This window comes from Zootoca vivipara, chromosome 12 (genome assembly GCF_963506605.1).
Source record: "Zootoca vivipara chromosome 12, rZooViv1.1, whole genome shotgun sequence".
Classification (NCBI taxonomy): domain Eukaryota; kingdom Metazoa; phylum Chordata; class Lepidosauria; order Squamata; family Lacertidae; genus Zootoca; species Zootoca vivipara.
The window spans coordinates 55,849,271-55,876,687 of NC_083287.1; the positions used below are offsets into that span (position 1 = coordinate 55,849,271).

The 27,417-nt window shown below is 50.3% G+C and overlaps 1 protein-coding gene across 14 annotated transcripts in view; it reads right to left on the bottom strand.

Moving 5' to 3' along the window:
* LOC118091751 (serine/arginine repetitive matrix protein 2) overlaps nt 1-27,417 on the bottom strand; it is a 198,911-nt gene that overhangs the window by 11,707 nt on the left and 159,787 nt on the right. For 9 of the 14 annotated variants that reach the window (XM_060281018.1, XM_060281023.1, XM_060281017.1 and 6 more), the window contains 9 exons: nt 22,681-22,784; nt 19,585-19,809; nt 16,228-16,402; nt 14,372-14,431; nt 13,853-14,169; nt 10,437-10,565; nt 5,437-5,529; nt 2,144-2,224; nt 14-95 (listed from right to left, as the gene is read on the bottom strand). In XM_060281018.1, coding sequence (XP_060137001.1) covers nt 14-95; nt 2,144-2,224; nt 5,437-5,529; nt 10,437-10,565; nt 13,853-14,169; nt 14,372-14,431; nt 16,228-16,402; nt 19,585-19,809; nt 22,681-22,784 — 1,266 coding nt within the window. The remainder of the gene's footprint in view (nt 1-13; nt 96-2,143; nt 2,225-5,436; nt 5,530-10,436; nt 10,566-13,852; nt 14,170-14,371; nt 14,432-16,227; nt 16,403-19,584; nt 19,810-22,680; nt 22,785-27,417) is intronic. The other 5 variants (XM_060281019.1, XM_060281015.1, XM_060281016.1 and 2 more) reach the window with 5 other exon arrangements.

Sequence of the window (27,417 nt, forward strand, 5' to 3'; positions counted from 1 at the left end):
CCCCCCCTCTCACCTGGCTTATGCTTGATGTTTGCCTTTGAGCCGCACTTTGAGGACACTTTGGACAAGTCAATCTTCTTGCTCAGGATCTGCACCTGCAGGACAGGTGGGGAGGAAAGAAGAAGGAAGGTCCTCAGGAACAAGGAACGCCAGGCCTGCTCTGTCAGCTCAGCAGAAGAGATCTCCACAGCTCGGCTGGTCCAGCACCCTCTCCCCCCTCCGCCCGGACTGGCCTGTTGGTTATGGGTGCAAGGCATGAGCCGCCGCTGCTGCTGCTGCTGTTCCGGGGACTCGCGAGGGGGTGGGGCAGAAGGTGATCATGCAGCAAAAGGGCGGGGTGTGTGTTCTCAAAGCCCCATCCCAAAAGCCGGCATTTTTTAAAAAAAAGTTAGTATACTGTGCCAAACCAGAGGCCGGTGAACGGGCAAAGAAGACAGCATCAGGCATTACACATTGCACCGGTCGGTGCTGGACTAATAATACTAATTAATGGTGCTAATTCACCTTAATACTGGTGCTGAGTGCACTAAAACCTCCAGAGCTCTCCCTCAGCTTTACTGAGATGCCGGCTTGCAATGCATAGTTTCTCATTTGGGGAGGGGGGTGGCTGGAGGGAGCACTGATAATAATTATAATATTATTTCCGTTTTTATCTGTCCGGTTTTTCCCTGTGGGTGCCCAGGGCGGGCGGCCGCCCTGCCTTGCAAGAAAGAAATCTTGGGCAAAGGAGTTCAAAATGTGCATGTGTGTCCAGAATGTATTACGCAAAGTCAGGTAAATTTGCATAATTCATCCCAACTTTTCAAAGCACTTGGGGAGGGAGGGAGAGGGGAGGAGACCATGTCCAGGGTGGGTGGAATGATGGAGGGGAAGGAGGGAGCATGTTTCAGGTTGCCTCTTGGAACAGAGGCAATAAGGGCGGGGTGGGGGGGTATGGTACAGGGCACGGAAGACCTTGCCCACTCCCCTTTTAGTACCTGCCTCTTTAGGTGCTCCTGGCATCCTTAAACATGGAGAGCCAATGGTGGTGTAACGGTTAAGACTGTCAGACTAGGACCTGGGAAAGCCCAGGCTTCTTATCCCACCTTCCAACTTGGCCCTGAAGCTCCCTGGGTCACCTTGGGCCACTCACCGCTTCTCAGCCTAACCTACCTTGCAGGGTTGTCGTGGGGATTCAATAGGGAGAAGCATGTATGCCGGCTTGAGATCTTTGGCAATTACTCTCCCCCGGCAACTGTGAGGAATAGGACTACTGCAATGTGCTCTATGTGGGGCTACCTTTGAAGGTGACCCGGAAACTACAACTAATCCAGAATGCAGCAGCTGGACTGGTGACTGGGAGTGGCCGCCGAGACCACATAACAGCGCTCCTGAAAGACCTCCATTGGCTCCCAGTTCGTTTCCGAGCACAATTCAAAGTGTTGGCGCTGACCTTTAAAGCCCTAAACAGCCTCGGTCCAGTATCCCTGAAGGAGCGTCTCCACCCCCATCGTCCTGTCAGATGCCAAGGAGATAAACAACTATCTGACTTTTAGAAAACATCTGAAGGCAGCCCTGTTTTTAATCTGAAGGCAGGCGTTTTTAATGTTTGATGTTTTGTTGTATTTTTAATATTTTCTTGGAAGCTGCCCAGAGTGGCTGGGGAAACCCAGCCAGATGGGCGGGATATAAATAATAAATTATTATTATTATTATTATTAAAATATGTGGACTGTACAACAAAGCCTTGGGATGAACAAAAAGGTCACAGCCAATGGCAACATTTTCTTTTTGTGACATGGCTAACTTTTTGTGGGGCGGGTAAAGGAAGAGGGGGTTTCTGGTTCATATAGTAAGCTGGGTGCTTTTTTTTTTTTGGAGGGGGTGGGGTTTGCTTTGTGAAACCATAAAACCCCAAAGCTATTCATATTCTACCATCGCCTCCTGTGGAAGTGAGTTCCGTAGTTTAACTGCCACAGGCTTGAGAGGCTCAGGAGCGACTACGGAAAACTCTGGGGTCCTGCGTTGGTGGGGCGGAGGCAGGGAATAATGCGCTGGTGGCTGGTCTCTGTGTCTCAGGGCACAGAAGGTATCACGAACCCAACAGGTGGAAAAGCCCGTCCCGTCCAAGGCCGAGTTGGCCAGCTGTGGTGGTTCTACTCACATGGGTACTGCCCTGGCTGGGCCTGGGGGCGGTGGCCGACTGGGAGTGGACGCCCGAAGACGGCCTTTGGGCATTTGGAACCTGAAAACAATATTGAGCACTTTACTCTCCGGACTAAGAGGATGGACAGCTTCGATTTTTGTGGATTGAGGAGATGGAGAATGGAAGTGGGCGACAGCGTGGGAAGGAAGGAAGGAAGGAAGGAAGGAAGGAAGGAAGGAAGGAAGGAAGGAAGGAAGGAAGGAAGGAATTAAAGGTGCCACGAGACAGAGAGACAGAGAGAGAGACAGAGAGAGAGAGAGAGACAGGCCAGAGCGGGCACAGTTCTTTCTTCTCAGAAGTTCTAGACAAGCCAGAGAAATAAGTTGGATTTGAAAAGGGACAGCTTTAGCAAATAAGGCTGGGAGCTCAGGTGTGATCCCTGCAGCTTTTTTTTGGTTCTGGAGTGATTTTTATTCACAGGGGGAAGAGGAACAGAAGCTACAGATAAAACCCAGTAACGGAAGAGGTAATAGCTGCAAAATCAACATAGGAAAAGGAGATGCAAGGAAGGTCATTTTCTAGACCTGCAAAGAGAGTCTAAATGCTTCTAGATTCAGGTAGAGTCAGAAATAGACTTGAAAGAGAAGTTGCTGAATTACAACTTATTACTAAATGGAAAACTATGGAGAGACCTGGTCTGAATAGAGATATTGGATTCTTGCCTCATTACACATGCTAAAGCTATTTTCGGTCATCTGCATACTTGCTTTTTCCTGTAGGACTAATTCAGTCATTAACAATCGTCAACAGATTTACCATACCCATTGAGTCAATCACCCATCTCCTACTACCCTCCTGAGAAAAAACCCACCTTCCCACTATACAGAAGGGTCTGGTGACTTCTGTTTCAGTGTATTTAAAGAGGTGTGCATGCACACAAAAGCTTATACCCAGAGCAAACTTAGTTGGTCTCTAAGGTGCTACTGGACAATTTTTAAAATTTTTTAAATTTATTTCTAAATGCTTTTGTTGCAACTGCCTGCCCCCTGGGATTACGGCTAGGGTACCGTCCTATGCCAGCCTTCTCCAACCTGCCCCCCCCCACCGTTGATTTGGACTAGCATCAGCATCGCATGGGAGTTGTAGTTCAATCGCCTGGAGGGAGCCAGGTTGAGTGAGGCTGTTCTGTGGGAACATGAGGTTCAAAGCACCAAGAATGCAGTGAAACCTGATTAGGGAAGGGGGGGGCAAGGCAGATGCAGCAGCCAGAAAAAAGGTTTGCATGGAAAAAGCAAATGTTACTTGCCCCCGACGCACTGATTCCACCCCCGCAAAATCATTTCCCCAGACAAAAATAAAATAAAATTGCAATTATCCACAGAAGAGTGCGATTCGACACATTTTTGGCTTTCAGAGGAAACCTAACCCATCCAAGGAGGATCAGCCGAGTCCATAGCAATTGCAGGCTTGTCTCAAATGACCCAAATCGCCCACGGAAGGCCAGAGAAAACATACCAGAGGAAGATGAGCTAATAATGTCCCCATGCAACAGGGGCGTTCGCCACCCCATGCCTAAGGTACGATTCTGCGTACTTATTTTGGATGGGGCGAAAGCAGAGGGACAGGGTAGACTTCAGTCTCAGGGGGGAGTGCCACAGTCCCCCTCGAACTGCCCCTACATGGAAGCCCCCATGTTATAATTTCTGAGAGAAGCTCTGTTCCTCAGGCCGCCTGAAGGCGACAGGGAAAAGATTTGTGTCTCTGACAACCAGCTGGTGTTTCAACACACACAGCGGCTTGTTAACACTGGGGGGTGCTGACTGGGCACACGAGTGCATGCAGAGTGCTATGCGTAGTATCGTTTCCCTTCCCTACCTACAAAGACACCGAGGGGTCTGGGATACACAAAGCTGTCTCTGTCTGCACTGCTGAAGGCCTTTCTCAAGCGTTCAAAGAAAGAAGCACACAAAAGGGATCTTGTCAGACATGCAGGTACGTTCCCAAGGCCTGCGATTAAAGCTTTGGTGGGTTAATTGCACCGCCCAACAGATTAAGGCTCCGTCCTCCTTCCCGAAGTGCCAGCGCGGAACGTCTTGTCACAAGTCGGTGTCACGGCACTTGGGGAGGGGGCGCTGCGAAGAGCACCCCTGGAGATTTGCCTTCTGCAGAACAAGTGACACGTGGAAAGCAGCGATCTGACAGCTTGCAAAGTATCAAGGAGCAGTGGGGCTTCCTAAGCATTGAGAGGAGTGTGATGGGAGAGCACCTAAAATAAATGAATGGGATGCACACACACTAAAGAGACGGGCTCTCTCCAAGACCACCCCCCATACACACAGTCCGTCCGCCCCCCCAAAATGTGTTCCAACTGCAGGATACTACACTGGGCACAGCACTCTTCTGTCTCCCGAGAAGCTCGGCTTTCGTTTTGAGAATGGTGCAAATTCTGATTTTACAAAAGTGCTTGCAAGTGTGTGGGGCTGTCAGAACCGCTAGAGAGAGACCGGCAGCGCGGAGGTCTCCTGGATAAGGCAAACCCAGAATCAAGCAAAACAGAAAAACACAGGATGAGGAATGCAAAATATGAAAAATTGTAAAAAAATCTGCACGATTTGTACAAGTTGCAGAATGTCAGCTTTTCATGGCACAGAATAAAATTCCGGCTTCCAGTTTGTATATATTGTTCAGCTCAGAATGACCTTGTTGTTGGTGGCACCTGTCTGTCTCGAGAGACAATGGAGTGCGTCTCCAGAGGTGAAGTCAAACCATTTGTTTAGCAGCACAGAAGTGACCTTCCCAGAGCACAAGGAGGTCTTGGGCTATCCCGGCAACGAGATCCCCTCTCGGCCTCACTGGTGTGGTCCAAAGGAAAGCAGAAGAATGGCCTAGTGTGGCTCAATTCCTACTTGTGGGAGGGGGGGTGTCCTGATCTGTGTCTGAGCTGTACCAATGGAAGACCAGAGGGGCAAAAGCGAGGTCATGTGACCGGCCGGGTCCCTCAAATTACAATTCGCCTCCCAAAGCGCCATTGCTCACCAGTGAATGCCTGCTTCTTACTGGGTTGCCTGCTCCTTCGACAGCAACCCTTTGAAGCTGCAACGGCCCCATAACTTCTGTGGTTTCCCTCCTGGAGGCTGAGGGAAGCTTCTGGCAGAATGCTTCCAATGGGGGTTCCTGCTCCTTTGTGGTGTTGGTGGAGGGGGAGGTTACACACGCACACAAACACACACACACACAGAGGACGGTCCAAAGCAGCACGAGAGAAAAGGAGTTAGTAGAGAGACGGGCGCCTGGAACCCTGCAATACTTACATTCCCACCTCCAGGGACATGCTTAATATTGTCCTTGGACCCACACTTGGACTGGACGTGGCTGTAGTTGGCTTTCTTGGAGACTATCTGGACCTGGAACGTCACAGAGATGGAGACACAAGGGAAGAGGGCTGGTTAGAACTCTCTCGAGGGAGCGGGACACTCTTGACGCCACATCAGAGGGGTGGGCAGACAGAGGACTCGTGTTAGAACCTGAACCCAGCTCCGAGGATTAAGCGTGAACAAACTTAAGACGGGGGGGGGAAGGGGTGGGAGGAAGAGGAAGCAAGCAGACGGCGACAAGGGAGCGAAGCAGACAGTGGTAAGTAGCGGCAAGAGCAGAGTGGCAGGCCCCTCTCTGCATGAGTGCAGAAGAGACTGCCAGGAAGCCTGGCCTTTATGAATGCGCCCTTGGGGGGAGGAGGAAGACTCTTTAATTGAGCCAAAGGGTAAATCCAGGTTAACTGGGGAGCAGGGAGTACAGGGCCGACATTTTGATGGCAAGGATGCTGTGTGGATGTAAGGGGGCGAAAAAAGCCTTGTGTGCATGAGGACAAAAAACACACCTATCTGGATGCTCCCCGTATTGGGGTGGGTTACATTGAGTCTGGTATGGTCCACTTTTCAACATGATAGACTGACGTGTTTTATATTTGCAAAGGAAGAACACAGAATTTGGGTTGCCATTGACATAGTTAAGGCTGCCACTGATCTGTGCTGCATGGCCTTTATAGTCTTGCTTCGGTAGAAGTGATTTAGCTGCGATTCCTCTGCATTGGGTGGCACTGGGCTGGATGACTTTTGGGGGTCCCTTCCAACTTTACGATTCTATGATTCCATGAAGTGCCTTATTGGTTCAGGCCAAGGTGTCTGCCCCGCCCATCATTCTGTGCAAGGATTCCAGTGACCAGCAGGCACTCGGGGGTCCCATAGCCTTCCCTCTGCCTGCCTCTGCACTGCATAATGCAAACGGATGCAAAAAACCCTGAAAAGCATCTCATCTCAGTTGGCATTATCGAGTACCTTGCAAGGACCAGGGCACATCAACCAGAGGTGCCTAGAGGAGAAGGCTTTGTATCATCTAGTGTCTATGTATTTGTTGATTGCAGGTGTGTCCAGAATCTTAACAGGGTATTGGGGAGGGCTGTGTGATTTCCCTGGACTTCTACTTTGCTTTCTGGAATAAATGAGATGTCTGGTGAAGAACAGAGGAGGAGCAGTTCTGGATCAGGTCAAAGGGGACGCGTCTCATCCAGCACTCTGTTCTCAGTGGCCAAACAGATGCCCCAGTGGGAAGCCTGAGAAGAACCAACAGCTCTCTCCCCATCTATGATTCCTGCATTGCATGGGGTCCCTTCCAACTCTACTTACAATTCTATTCCATGATGCCCAGATCTAGGCTAGTAGTCTCTGATCAGCCTTACCTCCATGCCTAATCCTCTTTTAAAGGCATTTAAGTGGGCACCTGCTGCCCCTTCTGCGACAGTGAGTTCCATAGTTTAAAGATGTGCTGTGTGAGGTAGTACTTTCTTTCGTCTCCCCTCACTTTTCCCACCTTCTGGGTGCCGCCCCTCATGGTCCTTCAAACAGGCCTGATGAGCTGTATGCCGGCAGCCCCTGTTAAAACCTCTCTGGTCTTTGGCTGAAATGTGTCTAAGGGGTTAACACTAGGCCTGTCTGTATTAAAGACCTGCTTTGTTGGGTTTCCTTTTCCATGCCCTTTCATTGTTTGTGCCTCAAGAGAAACAACAAAGAGTCCTTTGGTCTGGCCAAAAAAGGCTTATGACACAATGAAATTGGTTAGTCTTTAAAGTGCCACAGAACTGCTGTTCTTACTGCAGCCAACAAAGACCGTTATCCCCCTGGGCGTCATATGCAGAGAGGTGACCTATATCAAAGGCTTGTATTTCCAGAATTTTTCAACATTCTGGCCCTCTAAAAAGGGCAGGCAACTCAACTCACCTTGTGGTTTGTACTTCCAAGGGAAGCACTCTGGTTAACACCCAGCTAATCTTTTTCTATGGGGAATCACTAAGGGTACAGAAGAATGGATGCATTGCAACTGTAAATGCAGAATAGCACACATGAACTACATGAAACACGAATACCACTTCCTGCATAGGCTTTCCAGCTAAGAAAATGTTGAATGCAATGCACCCCAACATGAAACTACAGCTGGGCTGAATGGAGATGCGCTATTAGCTTGTGTGTGTGTGTGTGTGTGTGTGTGTGTCTGTCTGTCTGTCTGTCTAATCCAGGGTTTCCCAAACTTGGGGTCTCCAGCTGTTTTTGGACAACAATTCCCATCTTCCTTCCCAATTATTCTCACAGCAACCCTGTGAAGCAGGTGAGGCTGAGAGGCAGTGACTGGCCCAAGATCACCCAGTGAGCTTCAGGGCCCAGTGGGGATTTGAACCCTGGTCTCCCCGATCCTAGTAGTCTGATGCTCTAACCACTACGCCACACTGGCTCTCTATGTTCTACCTTCACTGCCTCTGAACACCAGTTCCTCGGAACGGCAGGGGGTGGGAGTGCTGTTGCTGCGCTCAGATGCTGCTTGTGTGCCTCTTGCAGGCATCTGGCTGGCCTCTGTGAGAACAGGACGCTGGATTGGATGGGCCACAGGCCTGGTGTCTTATGTTGTAGCCCTGGTGGGTGCCAGGTTGGCAAAGGCAGAGGCACACATTTTACAAGCATAAGCAGGAGCTTTTTACAAGATGGCAGCTGTGCAGTCCTGGTTTTGGAGAGGAACCCACCTGGGCTGCTTCTCCCAGAACAGTCACCCCCTCCCCTTTATCCTTCTGAGCCAAAGGCGCCTTGGCTTCCAAAAAAATCTTTCCCTGAGCCTGGCAGCTGCTTGCCCTTTCGAAACCAAGTGCTCCAGCTCTGTCGGAAGCAGAGAGAGCAGAGTCTTCCTGCTGGCAGAGGCCAGCCTTGGGGAGCTAGAGAGAGGCATCGCCACGTCCTGACAAATCACCCAAGTCCGACTTAATTGGGGTCAGGTTTGATGCCAGCCAGCCGGGGGCATTGTCCGTGTCCTGGACAAGCTGAAACACGTCCCAGAGGCCATTAAGAAGCTGGACAAAAAGGGCTGTGTTGGAAAGCCCAACCTGAGTGGACAAAAGCACAGAGGAACGTGCAGGCCCTGGTGGTGCCAAGCCAGAGCTGGTCACCCTGTTTATTATGCCCTTCTCCTGAGGCTAGTGGGTGCTGGAAACTCCAAGGCACCTGGCAGTCCAAGGTTTCCCGAGTGTGCTTTGGGGTGCATCTGGCTACAGCTGGTTTGCCAGCAGTGGTTTTCTACGCCAATGTGCCTTGTGTGTCAAAATAAACACATGTAAACTCCCACCAGCGGCGGCAAGCATAGCCAATGGGTAAGGAAGTTGGGAGCTGCAGTCACAGAATCAGGGAATCGTAGAGCTGGAAGGGGACCCCCAAGGGTCATCTAGTCCAACCCCCTGCAATGTAGGAATCTCAGCCAAAACATCCATGACAGATGGCCACCTAATCTCTGCTTACAAACCTCCAAGGAAGGAGAGAGGGAGACTGTTCCACGGTTGAACAGCTCTTACTGTCAGAAAGTTCTTCCTGATGTTGAGTTGGAATCTCCTTTCTTGTTGCTTGAAGAAATTGGATCATAGACTCATAGAGTTGGAAAGGACCCTATCATCTAGTTCAACCCCCCTGCAATGTAGGAATTGCAGCTCAAGAATCCCAGTCCAACAACACCTGGAAGGTCAGAGGTCAAACACCCCCCCCCCCCCCGGTGCATATAGAGAGATTGTGCATAAGCTATTTAGAAATATCATCCACCATGGAATCGGCAAATGTGGGAAGCTGGAAAGTCCTTGCAGCATTTGGAGCGAGATTTCTCTCCAAAATATTCTTGCTTTCCAACGCTGGGGATTTGACTAACCAGAGGACATCAGAAGCCTCTCCCCGGGAGATGTGTCTCCCTAGGTTCAGCAGAACTAAATCCCTGAGGCTCAGAGCCCTGCTTCTCTTTGAGGCGGCCAGCGTGTGCCTGGCCTGTTATCACTTGATACTGCAGGCGGGGACTCGAATCAGGGAGTGTTCCTCCACGCGAAGACATCCCCTCCACACAGAAAGCTAGCGGTCCAGGGGAAGGCGTAACCTGCAACTGCTTTCTTGTGGTGTGGAGGTGCATTCTGCGGTGATGGTTCCTCACTCATAAACATAAATTTGCCTCCCTAGTAAGAGGTGTTATCCTACAGCAAGCTACTACTACTAATGTGCATTAGATACCGTTCTCAGGCTCGTCACGGAGAGGACGCAGCAAGGAGCTGAAAGTTCTCAGGGATGGAGGGGGTGGCCATTTCTTGGGAACCTGCGGGTGCTGGTGGGAAGCGGCCCACCCTCCTTTCTCAGTCGGAAGGCCGAGCCAAGCAATTCCCCCCTCCATTGCAACCTTGAGGGTGGTCTCCGAGCACCCCCCTGCCATTAGAAACACATGGGGCTGGGACCTCAGCCTGTCCTTCACCAGTCCCCATTGGTCCCCCTTCCTACTTCCATCCAGTCCAGGGGCTCTCCAAGCTTCCTCCTCCATGTTGCCCTTGTAGGACTCGGCAGGGAGGAACAAGACTCTGTTAGCTCTGCCTGCCATTATCTCTGGCGCCACCTACTGTTGGCCTCCCAGACCCAACGAGCACCAGCCACCAGTGGGGTTGGTGCTCCGTGTCAAGACACATTCAGGAAGGTATTTGCGGGATGGCTCTCCGCGAAATCCACTGGCAGGAGGGTGGGATGTACAACAAGGAAGCTGCGTGCAAAGGAAAGGGGGATGGGAATCCGGGAAGAAGAGAGCGTCAATGGCAAGAGCGGGCAGACAGGAAACAAAGACGTGTAGAGAGCTAAGAGAGAAGGGAAAGTGACCCAAAACATGGGATGGGAGGGGGTGGAGCAGGAAATGAAAAGTGCAGCGTAGCAGAAGAGCTGCCGCTTGCCTCTCCCGAGTGATAGAAGTCTGAAATGGAACTCACTTTCCCATTGGGCTGCTTTGGGGCGCCCTCTTTTGAAACAGCCGTTTTAGTGAGGGCCGTTTTAGATACTGCATTGAGTTCGGGCTTTCGGGCAGCCCCGGCGGACTCTGCCTTTCTTTCTACTTTTGCCTAAATGGAGACAAATGGAGGGTGACTTTTTGCATCATGAAAGGAAAAAAATATATAACGAAACGAAAAGCAATGATGGGGGGGGGGGAAGGGCGGCTGGATGTCTAAAACAACATTCATGGGGATCCGACAGGCCAGGGAGGGACCCGCACACAGGTGGGAGGTGGTGGTCTGACAGGGCGGGAGAGGGGGAGAAGCTCAGGGCAATGGCTCAGGAAAGTAGCCTCCTTGCCTGGAGCTGGGAGACCTGGGTGGAAGCCCCCACACCTGAAATGCTAGCCAAGGTGTGTGTGTGTGTGTGTGTCTCCCTTTTGCAACTTAGGGACCCTTTCCCTGCTGTCCACGATGGTCATAGCAGCACCTGTGTGATGCTCCAGCCTGGAGAGAGTCTTCAAGAGCTGGCGCAGAATGGCACAAACTGGGATGGAGGTCACTGGGGAGTCTGGTAAATGGCTCTTCACCCCAAATTCTGGTCTGGGGCAAAATGTGGCAGTTGCTCAGTCAGGGGCAATGCAAATCTCAACTTCTAATCTAAGGATGTTGGACAGCTCTTCCAAGCTATGGGTCTCCCAAGACGGAACGCCTGTTTTTACTATCCACCAATATCCAATATCCAAAGTCTCTTGACCCAGACACCTCCACCCTGAAAACAGTCCCTGGTTGAAAGTTAGAATTAATTTCTGAAGAAGCCCATAAAACCACTTGTCTTCTGGGGTTCCCACTTTTTTTTAAAAAAAACAACACCGGGTAGTTGTTGTCATTGGGTAAGATTCCTGTGCCACTGTGAGCCTCTGGGGGGCCCTTTTATCCCCCAAATGTATTCTTGCAGTCAAAGCTGGGTTCTGTTAAGGCCGATTGCTTCAAGACCACCCTAGGGAACGACAAGACAATGGTGCAGATGGCACTGAGCAAGTTGAGGCCTGGAAACACAGGTCAGAGACTCAGCAGCCACTGCAGGAAACCAAAGCTCCCTGCTGGTGTCTGATGCTGGCGGACGTCTAAAGAACAGGCGCTGCTTTCCTGCTCTTTGAAGTAAAGGTACCTAAAGACAAGGCAACCTGCTCCATCACAAATTCTCCTAATGCATCACAAATAGAGGGAAGACTCAGGAAGGAGCAGCCAACTGGGAGAGAACAATTAGGCTGTGAACATGGATTCCATTAAAAGACACCTCTTGACTGTGGAAGCTCTAGAGTCAAAGGGGTGCCAGGATTCAAGGGTCTCCCCTCTGACCCTGGCTCCCAGCAGCAGCAAAAGCAGCTCAAGGCAGTCTTGCTCCCTCCTTTCTTCCCACTGGTCTTTCTTGTGGGACATGTCAAAATACTGTTTTGTTTCAGCTTCTCTTAAATGTGGCTAAGGGCTGGTTTGCACCAGCTTTAGGAAGGGCCAACAAAGGGGAATGTCGTCGTAACTCAGAGGTGGAGCATCTGCTTTGCATTCAGAACATCCCGGGTTCAGTGCCCAATGGAATCTCCAGGTATGTCTGGGAATGTCCCTGCCTAAAAACTTGCAGAGCTGATGCCAGCCAGCATAGTGAGTTGGGTGGACCAATGGCCTGGCTCAATTGCTGTTGTTGGCGCCCATCTGTCTCAAGAGACAATGAAGTGCGCCTCCAGGGGTGAAGTCAAACCGCTGTTAGCAGCACCAAAGCGACCAAGGCTGGGCAGTGTGTCTGGAGGTCCTGGGCTGGCTAAACAACAAGATCACCCTCTTAGCCTCACTGACGTGGTCCAAAGGAAAGCAGAGCAATGTATCCGGCACCAGGTGGGCTGATTTGTGTAGGGTTTACTCCTTAGCCCATTTCTTCTTCCAAACATATCCTACAAAGCAGTGGAGGTTTAGGATCAGAGTTTTCCTCCTCTTAGATGAGCTACCTTCCCAGGCAGACGAGCTCCACCTCCCCTTATGTCTCCATATAAGGCAGCTTTCTATGTATTTCTACATAGGCAAACCTCACGTTAATTTGTGTGCGCTGACCTCAAGTGGATGTTCTGTCTGAGGCTTCATAATGCTGGCCCTGATCCCCAGGAAGTACAGGACATTTCAACTACTGGAGAATCTTGCTGACAAGCCTTGGGTCATGCACGTATCAATGAAGCTCTGAAGGGAACTAGGGACTCTTTGGACACTGATACGGCCATTACCATTTCCTTCGGCACTGCTGAAGATGATGCAATTTCTGATCCTGGTTTGGAAGGGAGTTGAGAGCCAAGGACAGCCAACTCTCCCCCATGGGTGGGACCCAAAATCTCTTTTAGGGGTGCTGACGTTTCCATCCTTGCAGATGGGGCACACAAATCGCCCCGTCACTTTTCCACAGGGATAGATCTAAAGCCCCAATAATTCAACCCGTCTCTTCAACGTGTTAGCAGATTTAAGGCTGGGGAGAGTCCGTGGGTTGTTACTCAAGGGAAAGTGAATGCATTAATAAGCCCTTGGTTGCCCCAAGTAAACATTGGGTTTGAGGCCCAGCCAACCAGGGCAACAGAAGAACCCCAGCAGATTTAAGGCCCTGATTCCGCCCCCGCAAGAGGGATCTCAAAAAATTAATCCAAACAGAAAACTGTTCCACTGGTCTTTCATGCTGTCCATGAGAAACGGAGAGCAAGCAGAGGCTCAATAATTTGAGATGTGTTTGGCCACACAAAGATGACACCTCTACAGAGGGACCAATCTCTCACCCTGAAAATTTGGGGATTAGCCAAACCTGCAGAACACAGCAGTGGCCAAAAGGGGGCTCTGTAAGAGAGCCACATCAAAAAGCTCTTTGCCCATCCTACAAGCACTCTTCTGGCTGGACCATGCAGACAGGCTCAAATCCTTTCCTCCAAAAGTGACACACACACACACACACACACACACACACACACACACACACACGGCGGTCTGAGCTCTGCGTTTCCAGATCCAAAGCACCCGCTTCTCTGCTGCAAAAAGAACTAAGGCTGGCAGCTACAGCAAGTGTGAGGGGCTTGAGGACAGCAGCAGCTCCTTCTACAAGAAGGACTGTGGCTCTCTGGAGGTTTGCTGGACTACAACTCCCACGATCCTTAGCCATTCACCATGCTGGCTAAGGCTACTGGGAGTTGTAGTCTAGCAGGACCTGGAAAGCCACTGTTTCCCCACACTGTGCTAGGGTAGCACTCTGGATTTCAACTCCCATCCACCCCAGCCAGCATGGCCAACAGAAAGGGATCATGGGAGTTGTGATCCATCATCGTTGGGAAGAGTGTCATGTGAGCACAGGCAACCAATCGCCCAGAGAGATATGGGGCAGGGGGACTTACCCGTCCTCCGCCAGGCTGGTGCTTGATGTTGTCTGTGGAGCCGATCTTGGAGCGGACGTTCTTCAGGTCGGGGGCCGACACGCTACTGGTGGGGGGCCGGGGAGGCTTGGCAACGGGGCTGGTTTTTGGTGCGGCTTTGAGCGTGGACGCCTTCTTGGGCTCGGCGGCAGAGCTCCCGGTCCCCGAGAGCCTGGGTGTGGCTGGCTTGGGCCGGCTAGCAGCTGCTCCGGGTAGGCCGGGGGCAGCAGCGGTCGGGGTGGTGGCGCTGCTTTTGGCAGCGGTGGAGCCCGGGGCGCTCTTTGGACGGCTGAGGTCGGCTGCCAAAGGAGGAACACAAGGAGAAAAAAGAAGAAGAAGAAGAAGAAGAAGAAGAAGAAGAAGAAGAAGAAGAAGAAGAAGAAGAAGAAGAAGAAGAAGAAGAGAGGGCCGTCAGCAGGGGAAGCTGCAGAGCCACCCCCAAAAGCCCCATGTGGCCACCCAAAGAAGCAAGCAGGAAGCGAAGCAGGGAGAGCGGGTTACCTGATGGTGATTTTGCGATGGTCTTCTTGGCATCGGCAGGTTTTGCGTCTGTCTTGATGGCTGCACAACACACAAAGACAGCAGCCGAGCTGAACTTCTGCTCTGCCGGGCTCAGTCCATGGCAGGGCCTTGCTGGTGCCACAGCTAAGCGGGCTACCACCGCCAGTCAGGATTCCTAACGCCCTACTCTTCTCTCATGCCAGCGTGGTGTACTGGTTAGTGTGCTGGACTAGGGAGACCCAGGTTCAAATCCCCGCTCAGCTAAGGGAACTCACTGCATGACCTTGGGCCAATCACGCTGTCTCAGCCTAACCTACCTCTCTGGGTTGTTTTGAGGCTTAAAAATGGGGAGAACTGCATGCCACCTTGAGCTCCTTGGAGGAAAAGTGGGGGCATAAATGCAATAATATAAATAAATACTGAGGCCCTGTCTCCCCCACCACCCACATCATCTTGCCTCCTGGATCCTAAATGTGTACCGTCTACATAGCCATTTTGGGATGTAAGCAGCACATAAATGATTAAATGAATCAATAAAAAAAGCAAAGAAAGAGAGAATGTGCAATTGAAGCAGGCAACACAAATGCTAGGGGTGATACACAAACTATGTCATGTTCAGAGGAGACCTGATGAAATAAATGGATTTGTTACTTAAATCTATTTATTTCAATGGGTCTAACCTAGCCATTTTAAAATGCAATTCCTAGCGTTGTCACTGTTTTCCATCTCTTCTAAGCCCAAAATAGCCTCCAAGGCAGTTGGCCATTCTCTCCCTCTCCCTGATCTGAAGAGACACATTGCTCTTAAGAATTTCAACTTGCAGTGCGCTATGCTCCACACAAGGCAGGGGAAACTCATATATATTCAATGTCAGGATAGATCGAAACTGACTTGCTGGATTGGACAAAGGTCCTCCTGAGCCTAGGACTCAGGCAGTGGCCAGCCACTGGGAAACTCGTAAGACGAAAAAGAAATCCTCGACTGTGATGACCCAGTGCAAACACTGCAAGAATTGCTTGTTTTTCCTTGTTATGCTCACCGTGGGAAACGACAAGAAGTTCTGCATAGTGCTATTTATCAGGCAAACCAAACACAGAGCACGGTTGGTTTATGAGATTCAGTCTAATATGTCTCCACTGGTAGATTTAGAAATTTAAGCTTGAAGCAGTATACAGCCCAGAGCATACACAAGTTGGGCCAGCTAACAGCGAGGTCCTGTTCCTCAGTCCCTGGGGTTCACATTTAACACAAAAATACGTTAGAAGCTGCCTTAGATGGAGTCAAACATAGCAGCCTGCTGGATCAGGCCAATGGCCCTTCTAGTCCAGCATCTTGTTTTCCCAGTAGCCAACTTGATGCCTCTTTTGGGAAACCAGCAAGTAAGATTCAGGCACAAGGGACATTATTCTGCCTTAGGGTTTCCAGCAATTGGCATTCAGAAGCATTGTGGCCGCCAACTGTAGCCATCAATTTCCTTCACCTGCATGGATTTGTCTCATCCTCTCTTAAAGCCATCTAGTTTGGTGGTCATCACTGACTCCTGTGGGAGGGAGTTCCACAGTTTAACAATGAACCACATGGAGAAGTCCTTTCTTGCTGGGTCCATCTAGCTTGGCAATGTCTGCTACACTCACCAGCTGTGTCTCTCCAGGGTTTCAGAAAAGGGACACTTCCAGACCTACCTGAAGATGCGGCTGGGTACTGAACCCGGAACCTTTTGCATGCAAAGCAGAGGCTCTATCCACTCATCTACATGTCCCTATGTTGCCGAATTAGCAAAGCCGGAATGCAAGAGCGTGCAGCTTCCAAAACCAACATCCCTTTTCCTGGCAAGCTTGGGGCAGAGCAATACTCACTGGAGGGCCTCTTGGGTGGGGAAGTGGCTGTGTTCCGTGCACTCAGAGCATTCGTACTTGCTAGTGCCGTCGACGGCCTGGGGGTGGCTGGGCTTTTTGCGGCCGGCCGAGGAGCCGTAGCGGACGGGGGCTTCAAAGGGGAGGTCCGCTTATCGGGGCTCTTTGCGTCTGTCCCCTGGAAAGAAAGAAACAAAAAGGACCCAAGTCAAACAGAGCTTTCCCCCATTAAGACAACCTCTCATCCATCTGAGATGCCCATTCAGATTTTCCCTGGAAAAGGGCTGCATGCCTAACAGCACTACCTTCAGCTTTGCAACCTTGGGTGGGCTTCATGGAAAGAGATCTATAGCGAGTCGCAAAGTCTGCAGCTTTTCCCTGCAAGGGTCTCCCCACTCTTCCCATGACATGTGGGAAGATCATCAAAAGTCTGTCTTTTCAGGAGGAAATCAGAGCTTGGCTTAAATCAAGATATCCTGATCTAACGGGGCGGGGAGAACAGAATCGGTGGGCAGGCACATTCTGTATCAGCAGCCAATTGAAATGTCCCCAAATACTGAGCAAACTTGCAAGCTATTCTCCCATAAGCTGCATGTTCAGCAAAGGGATGGGCAAAGTTTGCTTGAGGCTAAGGCCATAAGGTCTCCATTTAGTGACCATCGTAAAGGTGGAGTGTGGAAGGAGATAGCAGACTTAGCTGGATCAGGCTCTCCTAAGGGCTATGTAGGTTTCAGGCTCAAAGGAACTACAACAACAAGTAACAACTGATACGGTAACCCCAACCCCATTTTTGAAAACATTTATCCTAAATCTATCTCCAACCTAAAGCAAAACACAACAGATTAAAGGTAAAGGTAAAGGTACCCCTGACCATTAGGTCCAGTCGTGCACGACTCTGGGGTTGCGGCACTCATCTCGCACTATAGGCCGAGGGAGCCGACGTTTGTCCGCAGACAGCTTCCAGGTCATGTGGCCAGCATGACAAAGCTGCTTCTGGCGAACCAGAGCAGTGCACAGAAACGCCGTTTACCTTCCCACTGTAGCGGTACCTATTTATCTACTTGTACCTGACGTGCTTTCGAACCGCTAGGAGGGCAGGAGCTGGGAACAAGCAACGGGAGCTCACCCCGTCGCGGGGATTAGAACCACCGACCTTCTGAATGGGAAGCCCTAGGCTCTGTAGTTTAACCCACAGCGTCACCTGCGTCCCATACACAACAGATTATCTGTGGTCAAATGAGTGATTTGACCTAGGTTTGGAATGCTGGCCAAATGGACAACCAAATGTTGCCTGCTTAGTATTTGACAGTGGTCAGGTCAAGGAGGCCTTTGCTTGTGTGTAAGGGGCAGAGAACTGAGGGATCACGAGGGTTTTGCCCCTGCAATGGGCAGGGGTGATGCCAACACTTTCCCCTACTTAGCAGGAGTCTGGACCATTTATATGTGTGTTGGCTTGCAAGGGTCTGAAGGTTTGAAGTTTCACCAGCTCTCTCCCCAGAATCTCCAGGGGCAGAAGTAAAATCTAAGACTGGAGGGGTGAGAAAGAAAACTCGGTTGTGCGGTGTGGCAGGGACAGGCTAATTTCTGCTCACGGAGGGCCTACACAGGAGCCGGTCCTTTACTAGACACTTGACCACTTCTATCTTTTATTGTGGCAGGACCTACACTTTGGAACACCCTGCCTATTGATATCAGTGCAGACAAGATTAACCAGGCATGTAGAATGTTGACGTATATTTTTAGTTTATCGATGATTTCATTTGTGGGATGTTTTAAATTCTTCTTGATGTTTCTACTGCTTTGTCTTTTTTGAGGATTGTTTCGGCAGTTTCCCTTTTACACAAGCAAGTGGTGTAAAAATATTATGCAATAAAATAAGTAAAGCGCTGCCTTTAATTAATTTATTTCTTAGTTCCCTGGCTCTTTTCCGCTCACTGGAATCACTCATGCTCCCCCTTCCTTTCCCTGGTCATCTGCCAAGAGGAAGCTCTTTTAATTACAGGCAGAAAAAGAAAATTGCTCCACAGGCTTAGATGGCGTTTGTCCGAGACCATCTGGGACTTCTGGGCAATGATCAATTTATCTATGAACAACTGATGCAGCAAAGAAACATTGGGGATTTTTGGTGGGGGGAACAGAAAGAGGAACCATTTCCCAAAAAGTGTGGGTCCTGGAAGACCTTAGAAGGGGGAGCGATGTTTATTTGTTTGACAGGTTTCCTTTCCCTGCACAAAACTTTAGAGTCGATTCTGACTGCTGAGCAGCAATTTAGAACCAGTGACATATTTTGGGATTAAACAACCCTTTCCTGGCAGAGATCCAGAGTGTTCTCCTATGCTTGCTGCCCTCTCTGGTTTCCAGGCACACTAAGTCAATTATAAAAAAGTGTCAGGATTTTGATGAGTGAGGCCTGGTAACTATGGGAACCGGGAACCGCAAGCTAAGGTTACTTTCACCTAAAGGGCCGCATTTCCATTAAAATATAAGCTCCGACGGCTCCTGCTCAGGGACAGCTCATCCCTTCATTTCAGCTTCTAACAGGGCTACAGAACCACCCACCCTCCCTCACCCAGAGAATGGAGGGGAGGCAGGGAGGGACCAGAAGCAGCTGGCAGGGCCAGCCCTGTGATGAGGTAGAGTGATGCAGCTGCCTCAGGCGGCAGATCCTGAGGGGCCACAAGGGGCCAGAGCTGTGAGTGCTCTGCATTCCCTACACTAGCCTGCTGCCGTCAAGTGCAGTGGAAGATGCATTCCTGTGATCAGTATTGGGGTAAGATGCTGGTCCAACTGGCTCCTCTAAGGGCCTTGGGGAAGGGCGCCATCTTGTCGTCCGCCTCAGGCAGCAAAATGTCTTGAGCCGGCCCTGGCAGCTGGCACCCACTGGGACTAGTAGGGCGGAAGGAAGGGAGCTCAACTGTAGGTGGCGCCAGAGGCACCGAATTCTAGTTTTGTCCTCATCCTCTTCCCTCCTGAGCTGTACAAGAGCAATGCAGAGGCTAACGAACCCCCCCCCCCTATTAACACGCAAACCCTCTCTGTGCAGAAAAGCAAAGGAGACCTGAATAGCTCCGTTGGTTAGAGCGTGATGCTGATAACGCCAAGGCTGCGGGTTCGATCCCCCTATGGGACAGCTGCATATTCCTGCATTGCAGGGTCCCTTCCAACTCTACGATTCTATGATCTTCCCTGACACGCTAGCTTTCTTCCTGGGTGGATTTTGGACCACCACTGAACGGGAGGACAAAGCAATGGCAATTTATCCAGGGACAGAGCAGGAAGATGCCAACAGCCTAGATGTGCTCAACAGGACAACCTGGCTCCAAGGCCACAAACCTCCCCCCTTGCACACAAGTGACTTACCTTCGGCTTGGGCTCTTTAGGAGTTAAGGAGGAGGGTCGTGCGGTGCTTGTTGCCAGGCGTTTAGGGGTGGTGGCTGCGGTGGGGCTGGTGGCTTTTTTATTTTGGCCTGGCATAGTGGTGGACGCCGGCCGCTTGGCAGGGGCAGGGGCAGCAGTGGGGGTGCCCTTGGTTTTCGCTGCTGCTGCTGCTGCTGCAGGCTTTGTTGCTGAAGTGGAGGCTGAAGGCTTGGTGTCAAAACACACACACAAAGAACACACACACAGGCAAAAAAATGGACGTAACAAAAAGAAAAGAAGCGCATGGTAAACAAAACGTCAGAGCAGCAAAAATGGGAGCAAAGAAACAAGTCGAAAAGAAAAGATGGCAGCATTCGATTCTCTGAGCCTAAGGAAAGAGCAGCCATGGGGAGGAGGGCTAAATGTTGCACTATATAGGGAAAGGAGACTGCTCAGTGGAAGGGCATCTGCCTGGCATGCAGAAGGTCCAGGTTCAGTCCCCAACAGAATCTCCACAAAGGCCCTGGAGAGCAGCTGCCAGTCAGTGCAGACAGTACAGAGCGAGGTGGGCCAGTGATCCATCTCGGAATTAAGGCAACTTCTTAGGTTCCTGTTTAGCGCACAATCCATGCTGGACTTTGCGGAGCCAACCTCTCTCTAAGAATCAGCCCCCCGAATGAGATCTTTGGTAGAGTCAAATATTACAACAGCCTTGTAACTACATCCAGAAAAGAACATGGTCGCCCCTGTGTCTGCACAGGCCTCTTAGTAAACTGAGAAACAGGGGTGAACTGTCAAGGGGCAGCAGAGAAGAGCCATCTCTCTTCAGCTGTATCTTAGGAGTAGAGTATCTTCTTTGCATGCAGGTTCAAATCCTGCTGGAATCTCCCGGTAGGGTTGGGAAAGGCTCATGTCTGAAATCCTGGAGAGCTGCTACCAGTCAGTCTAGACAACAGTGAGCTTGGGGGACCGGTGGTCTGACTCGGTATAAGGCAGATCCCCATATTATGGGTCCCAGGATCTGTTCCCAGCTTAGCCGGAGAAGAGAGTCAGGTGGCAGGTGAGAAGAACGACCCTTTCTCAGCTGCTGCCAATCAAACTATATACTGGGTGACATGGCCTGGTTGGACACAATGGTGGGAGGAACCAGCTGGGGGAACCCCCAGGGGAAGAAGGCTCAGAGCCCAGGGATTATTGGTGGGATGACAGTGTGGTCAGAGGGAGAAGATGGAGAAGAGGTGTTGGAAGCTGAAGAGGTACAAGGCTTAGTGAGCTGGGAAAGTCTGTGGCAGAGAGAAGTGTGAGTTTGCATTTCTTAGTGCAGAAAGTATTGATCTGATGTGTAGAGGTCTTTCCTATTCTACTTAATTCGAGAGGGTTCCGGAAGCTTCTCTGTGTGAAACAAACAAACAGGAGGTTCTTGATGTTTGGGTTATTCCTTCAGAGAAGCTGAGTACACCTGGCTTAAACTGGTTATAGTTACAGGTAGGTATCCGTGTTGGTCTGACGTAGTCGAAACAAAATAAAAAAAAAATCCTTCCAGCAGCACCTTAAAAACCACGAAAGCTCATACCAAAATAAAAAACTTAGTTGGTCTTTAAGGTGCTGCTGGAAGGAATTTTTTAAATTTGTTTAAACTGGTTATGTTATCTCTTCTGTCAAGGTCATGCTGACTATAATAATAAGGCCAGGAGGATGCAACTGGATTTCTGATGGACAGGGCCAATCCTGAATGTATTGGATTTGTGACCATTGGGCTCATTTGCCTTCAGTAGCAATAAAGCTCTGCTGGATGAAGTATTCATTGCCTCTGGTCAATTTTTTTGAGAATCTTGCAACGTGTTTAAGTTTTTACTCTGCTAACTATATGCTGAGTTCTGCTCTGGATCAATATGGAGTAGAATTCCATGAAAAGAAGTCCAGAATCAGAGGCAGAAGCTGAAGCAGGAGAGGAGGGAGGCCAGGAGGCATCCGGGCTGGTGAAGAAGCACAGATGTCTCCCCCTCCTGCTGCGACAAGCTCCTCTCTCCCCTTGTCTCCCTGAACCAGAAGAGGGCTGAAACCAGTGGAGAAGTGGCAGGCTGCATGCAGGCACAGTCTCCGACTGCTTGGAAAAAGCCCTGGAGATGAGGGGACTTAAGACAGCTGAGGCGGAGACTTTCAGTCTCGGCAACTATTTCATTGGGGCAAGACCTACAGAGGAAGAGTTGTTGCTGTGCTCATTAGGCCTGACACACCTGTGCAGTTTCTGGTCCCCCCCCCCTAATAATGTGTTAACACCACTGGCTCTCTGTGATTTACTGCTGGCTGGCTTGCTCCTGACCTAATTTCCAGAAAGGGCAACCTGTTCACATCGGGATAGCTGTCAGAACGCAGGGAGCTGCTTTATACAGAATTGGACCACTGGTTCATCTTGCTTAGGCACCCCCAAACTTCGGCCCTCCAGATGTTTTGGACTACAATTCCCATCTCCCCTGACCACTGGTCCTGTTAGCTAGGGATCATGGGAGTTGTAGGCCAAAACATCTGGAGGGCCGCAGTTTGGGGATGCCTGATCCTGCTCAGTACTGCCAGCGTCAGGGATGGAGGAACTGTGGCCGTCCGTGTGATGCTGGACTCCAGCTCCCATCATTCCTGAAAGGGAGTTGGAGTCCAACCACACCTGGAGGTTTCCTCATCCCTGGTCTACCTTCACTGGCATAGGGAAAAGATGGAGTGAACAGTTCAGCTGTTCTTCATTTCCAACTTGACGCAACACAATTCACTCCAGGCCTACTTACGTCTGAGGACTCCTTCAAGCAAGCAGAACAGGGCTGGGTACAGAGCAGACATTGGGAAGAAAACTGCTCAAGAACTGCTCAGCATTTGTTCCAGGACTGCTCTCACAGCCACCACGATTGGGTTAGAAATGAGGAGCTTAGGGATGGTGTTAACAGCCTTGTGTGCCATCAAACTGGGCTTGGTAGCCAGCTACTTTTCTTGGGAGCCCATCGGCTCAGAGTACAGAACTTATCGTTGGCTTAAGAAGTAGAAGGGGGAAAGCAGGGTGCCGAGAACCAAAACCCCCAGCGCTGGAAGCACAACACGGTTGACCCTCACCTTGGCTTTCTTCTCGGGGCTCGGTGGAAGCTCCTTGCTTGGAGGGGCCGCGATGTCGTTCGCTGTCGCGACCTCGGCGGCTGGTTTTATCTCTTCTGGTTTTGCTGACCAAAGCAAAGAAGGGAAAAGGGAAATTAATTAAAAAATGCACTCGGATTCCATGCATCAACAACAGGCCTTAGGCAGAGTCTGTATGACAGCACAAAAGGAAGAGAGGTGGAGGTTGGACAGAGCTCAAAGAACGCAGCTGAAGGGACAGGTATCGGTGCCTCTTTCACTACCGCAGGGTGCTGCAAAGCCTTCCCATCACACTGGGAGTGAACTTCTACACGCTGGTTAGAGGGATTTGCCATTTTTAGGCAGCAAACTTTGCTTTGCTAAGCTTAATCTGGAAATGGTGGTGCGCACGGCACGTAGATCTGTTTCCACCACCACCCCAAACCCCCATTTTCAGCCCATTAAGTGCAAACATCAGCCTGCCTTGACAACATGCTATGAGCTCAGTTTCTACTTTCCCCATGTTCATTGTGTGTGATGTTACTGTGCAACCCATTTTGAGTGGATACATACCAGCCAAGAAGCCACCCTAAAATATTTCTACTTCCCTATCTAAAAGGGATGCTATCCTGAAAAACTATCAAGAAACAGTAATCAACCTTTTAACTGGTGCTAAGATTATGTTGCCGGGATGCGGGTGGCGCTGTGGATTAAACCACAGAGCCTAGGGCTTGCCAATCAGAAGGTCGGCGGTTCGAATCCCAGCGACGGAGTGAGCTCCCGTTGCTCGGTCCCAGCTCCTGCCAACCTAGCAGTTCGAAAGCATGTCAAAGTGCAAGTAGATAGATAGGTACCGCTCCGGTGGGAAGGTAAACGGCGTTTCCGTGTGCTGCTCTGGTTCACCAGAAGTGGCTTTGTCATGCTGGCCACATGACCTGGAAGCTGTACGCCGGCTCCCTCGGCCAATAAACCGAGATGAGCGCCGCAACCCCAGAGTTGGTAACGACTGGACGTAATGATCAGGGGTCCCTTTACCTTTAAGATTATGCTAGCTAAAATTTGGGGAGGGGGGAGTATAGCTCCTACCATACGCAAATGGATTGGGTTGGGGGAATTGGTTGATAGTAACTGTGATTAAATGAACTTATTAAATCCAGACTAGCAGATTTTTTGAGAAATATGTATATACGGGTAATATTTTGGAATAACAACTTTAATGATGATATTCAGTAGTATGCTGCATTTCTTTATGGATATTCTTTAGTTTACCGTAATGAAATCTAAAGAAATAAGATTAAAAAAGCAGAAGCCACGGCTGCTGTAGGGTTTTTTGGAATGCCTCTTGTACTATGCCTACGCGGGGTTTCAAAAGTCGTCAGAAGCGCCATGATCTAGCCATGCCCATCTTCCAAGCCCCGATAAACATTGAGCTAAATGGCTTTTAATATTTGCATTCATTCAGAACACATTCGAAAATGTCAAGCTTTCACACTGCCATGCACCGAGGCTGAACACATTGGCACTCATTAACTCCCTTTCCATTGCTTGGTTCTAACCGCAACTGGCGTGCGGATGCAGAGAATTTGCTTGCACTTGCAGACCACAGGAGATCATTAGCAAGGGGTCTGGACTGAACCAGCAGCTCTGCTCTTACAAAGCGCATCTCAGCAATCCCAGGAGCCAGCAACACCGGCTAGGAGACTTCAAGGAAGGCGGCGCCGGGTGGTAACCAGGAAGAGAAGGATTTTGGAGGTATGCAACTGCTAGAAGTTAAATGCAGTTGAGGGGAAACGCAACAGGGGAGGGACAATGGATCTTCCTCCTGCCACATGCCCACTACAAAGAGGAGGGGAGTACAGGAACTGCTCCTGAAGCACAGCAAGTTCTTAATATCACAATACGGATCGCAGGAAGCAGCCTTATGCCCAGGACTACGTGATGTGGAAAAATGCTTCATCCTGCACAGGATGAAAAGCAGTCGCCAACACAGTATGCTCCCATCGACTCCAGCCAGCACCACCAATAATCAAGGATGATGGGAGCTGCATCCCATCATGCTGGCGTTCCTCTACATATTTTAAAGTCTAACTGGGGAAGAAGAGGATCCCTCTGAACATCCACCAGCCCACATGTCATGCTCCTTCAGAAGCATGGAGGTCTTTAAGCAGAGGCTTGACAGCCATCTGTCAAGAATGCTTTGATGGTGTTTCCTGCTTGGCAGGGGGTTGGACTGGATGGCCCTTGTGCTCTCTTCCAACTCTATGATTCTATGAAGCATCACTGCCTCCGACTGTGGAGGCATAGCAGAAGCATTGTGGTGAATAGCCCCTGAATAATAGAATCATAGAGTTGGAAGAGACCACAAGGGCCATCCAGTCCAACCCCCTGCCGAGCAGGAAACACCATCAAAGCATTCTTGACATATGCCTGTCAAGCCTCTGCTTAAAGACCTCCAAAGAAGGAGACTCCACCACACTCCTTGGTAGCAAATTCCACTGCCGAACAGCTCTTACTGTCAGGAAGTTCTTTCTTCCTAATGTTTAGGTGGAATCTTCTTTCCTGTTGTTTGAATCCATTGCTCCGTATCCGCTTCTCTGGAGCAGCAGAAAACAATCTTTCTCCCTCCTCTATATGACATCATTTCATATTTTTGAACATGGCTATCATATCACCCCTTAACCCTGAAAGTCCTCTCTTCCCACAAGTGTGTCAAATCCTCTTTTAAAGCCCTCTAAATTGGTTTGCGTCACTACCTCTTCTTCCGGGAGCGAATCCCATGGTTTTTAACAATGAGGTGTGTGGAGGAGGACCTCTGTAAGTCTGTCCTGAATCTCCCAGCAATGTTTGAATTTGGAAAGCGCTCAGTTGGCTGACTGCGACCGGGGGCTGGGGGGTGGGAAGGAGAGCACATTTCCCTCGGAGGAACACCCAAAACCCTTTGGCACGTGAGTTGGCAATATTGAAGCAGAAGGGAGCTGCTCTGCTGCAACGCAGGTTTCTTTCTGGGCCGAGAAGGTAATGCCCCAAAGAGCCCATGCCAAAGAAGCCGTGCACCTGGCGCTACCTGAGAGGGGCAGAAGGGAGCTGGCGTTGTAGCCACTTGGGCAATGCCAGGAGGCTTCAGACTTCCGTTCAATTCTCAGCGCTGGGAATGGCTAACTGAAATTCCTGCATTGTGGGGGGCTGGTCTAGATGACCCTCGGGACCCCTTCCAACTCAACAATCCTGTGATTCTATGGTTTTGGTGCAAGGAGTGGGCTGGGATGCCTTCAGAATCCTATGCTGGGGTGTGTGAGAGGGCATGGCTTTTTTTATTGGGTTGTTTCTTGACTCACTTCCCACAACAACCCTTATGGACCCACCTTGCTCCCCTCCCTCCAAATAACGTAGCCTAGTGGTTAGAGTGCAGGACTAGGATCTGGGAGAGTCCAGCGTTCAAATTGCCACTGGGTGACCTTGGGTGGGGGCCAGTCACTGTCTTCTGTCAAATTCACCCACCTCGCAGGGTGAGGAGAAAATGGAGAGGAAGAGAATCCTGTCCGCCACCTCGAGCTCCTCAGAGGAGAAAAAAAAGGTGGGATATAAATGCAAATTGAAAAATACTTAAATAAACAAACCAGCCTTGCGTAAACAGAGAGACCAGGGGCGGGAAATGAGGGGTGCGGTTGGGGTGTTTGTGTGTGTTGCTAGAAATGAACTTCATTCCCTGCCCCTAAACCAAGTTATTAATGTGTTTCAGAATTTTCATCCGCCACAGGCAGAAGCACATATAATTCAGTTTGTCACACGGCTGGATTTCACACCATGGAAAAAGAAACCTGCTGCGGGACTCAGCACCCCAGGGGCTCTGGCAGGATTAAATTAGCAGCCAGTTCACCGAGGCTTTTTGATGGCTCAGGGCTGTGTCTGCTGCCTTTTTAGGGACAGTCCATCTCCCCAAGTTCAAGGACACACAGACACGTCTTTAAACTCGCAGCCGCAGAGACCAGAAGTCACCTTTATGCAATAACTATTGATCTGCATTCCGACCCATTCAGCAGCCTCCATCTTGCCAGTTCTGTGTACGGTATGTCGCCGCAAAACTGCTTATCCAAGCACAGAACGGGAGCTCCGTGTGGCTCCTATTCGAGATGGCAATTTATTTATGATGTGCTTATCCTACCCTTCCTGTATGGCATGGAGAAAGAGGGTAGAGACAGTTTCTCTCTGGATGGATAAGAACTTCTTCACGCAGCACAGAGCTGAGCTGCAGAACTCGCAGTGGTGGCCTTCAACGTGGATGGCTTTAAAAGAGGATTAGACAAATTCATGGAGAAGGACCTGGGATAGCTCAGGCGGTAGAGCATGAGACTCTTCAACTCAGGGTTGTGAGTTCGAGCTTTGCACTCCCCTCCTCCCCGTCCGTTCGTCCGGTTAATTAACCACCCACCATGCTCATCAGCAAACATTTGCTTTCATTCAGCATTTAATTACGAGGCTATCCTCTCTGTAATGCTGCACGGAGCACCAGTGCATGAACATTTTGCCTTCCTCCTCCCCCTCCCCTCAGCCCGGGAATACCTCAGGGGGTAGGGGGGTGCGGGAGCTGCCAACTCTTAATCAGGTCTGTTCATTAGTTCATAAAGGCTGATGGGGGAGACCTTTCTGGCCGATGGAGCAGAAAGGAAGCCCGGATCCCCCTCCACAAATGGGTATTGCGAGGACATCTCGCACGTGGAGGGATGCAGCCCCTCCACCCAG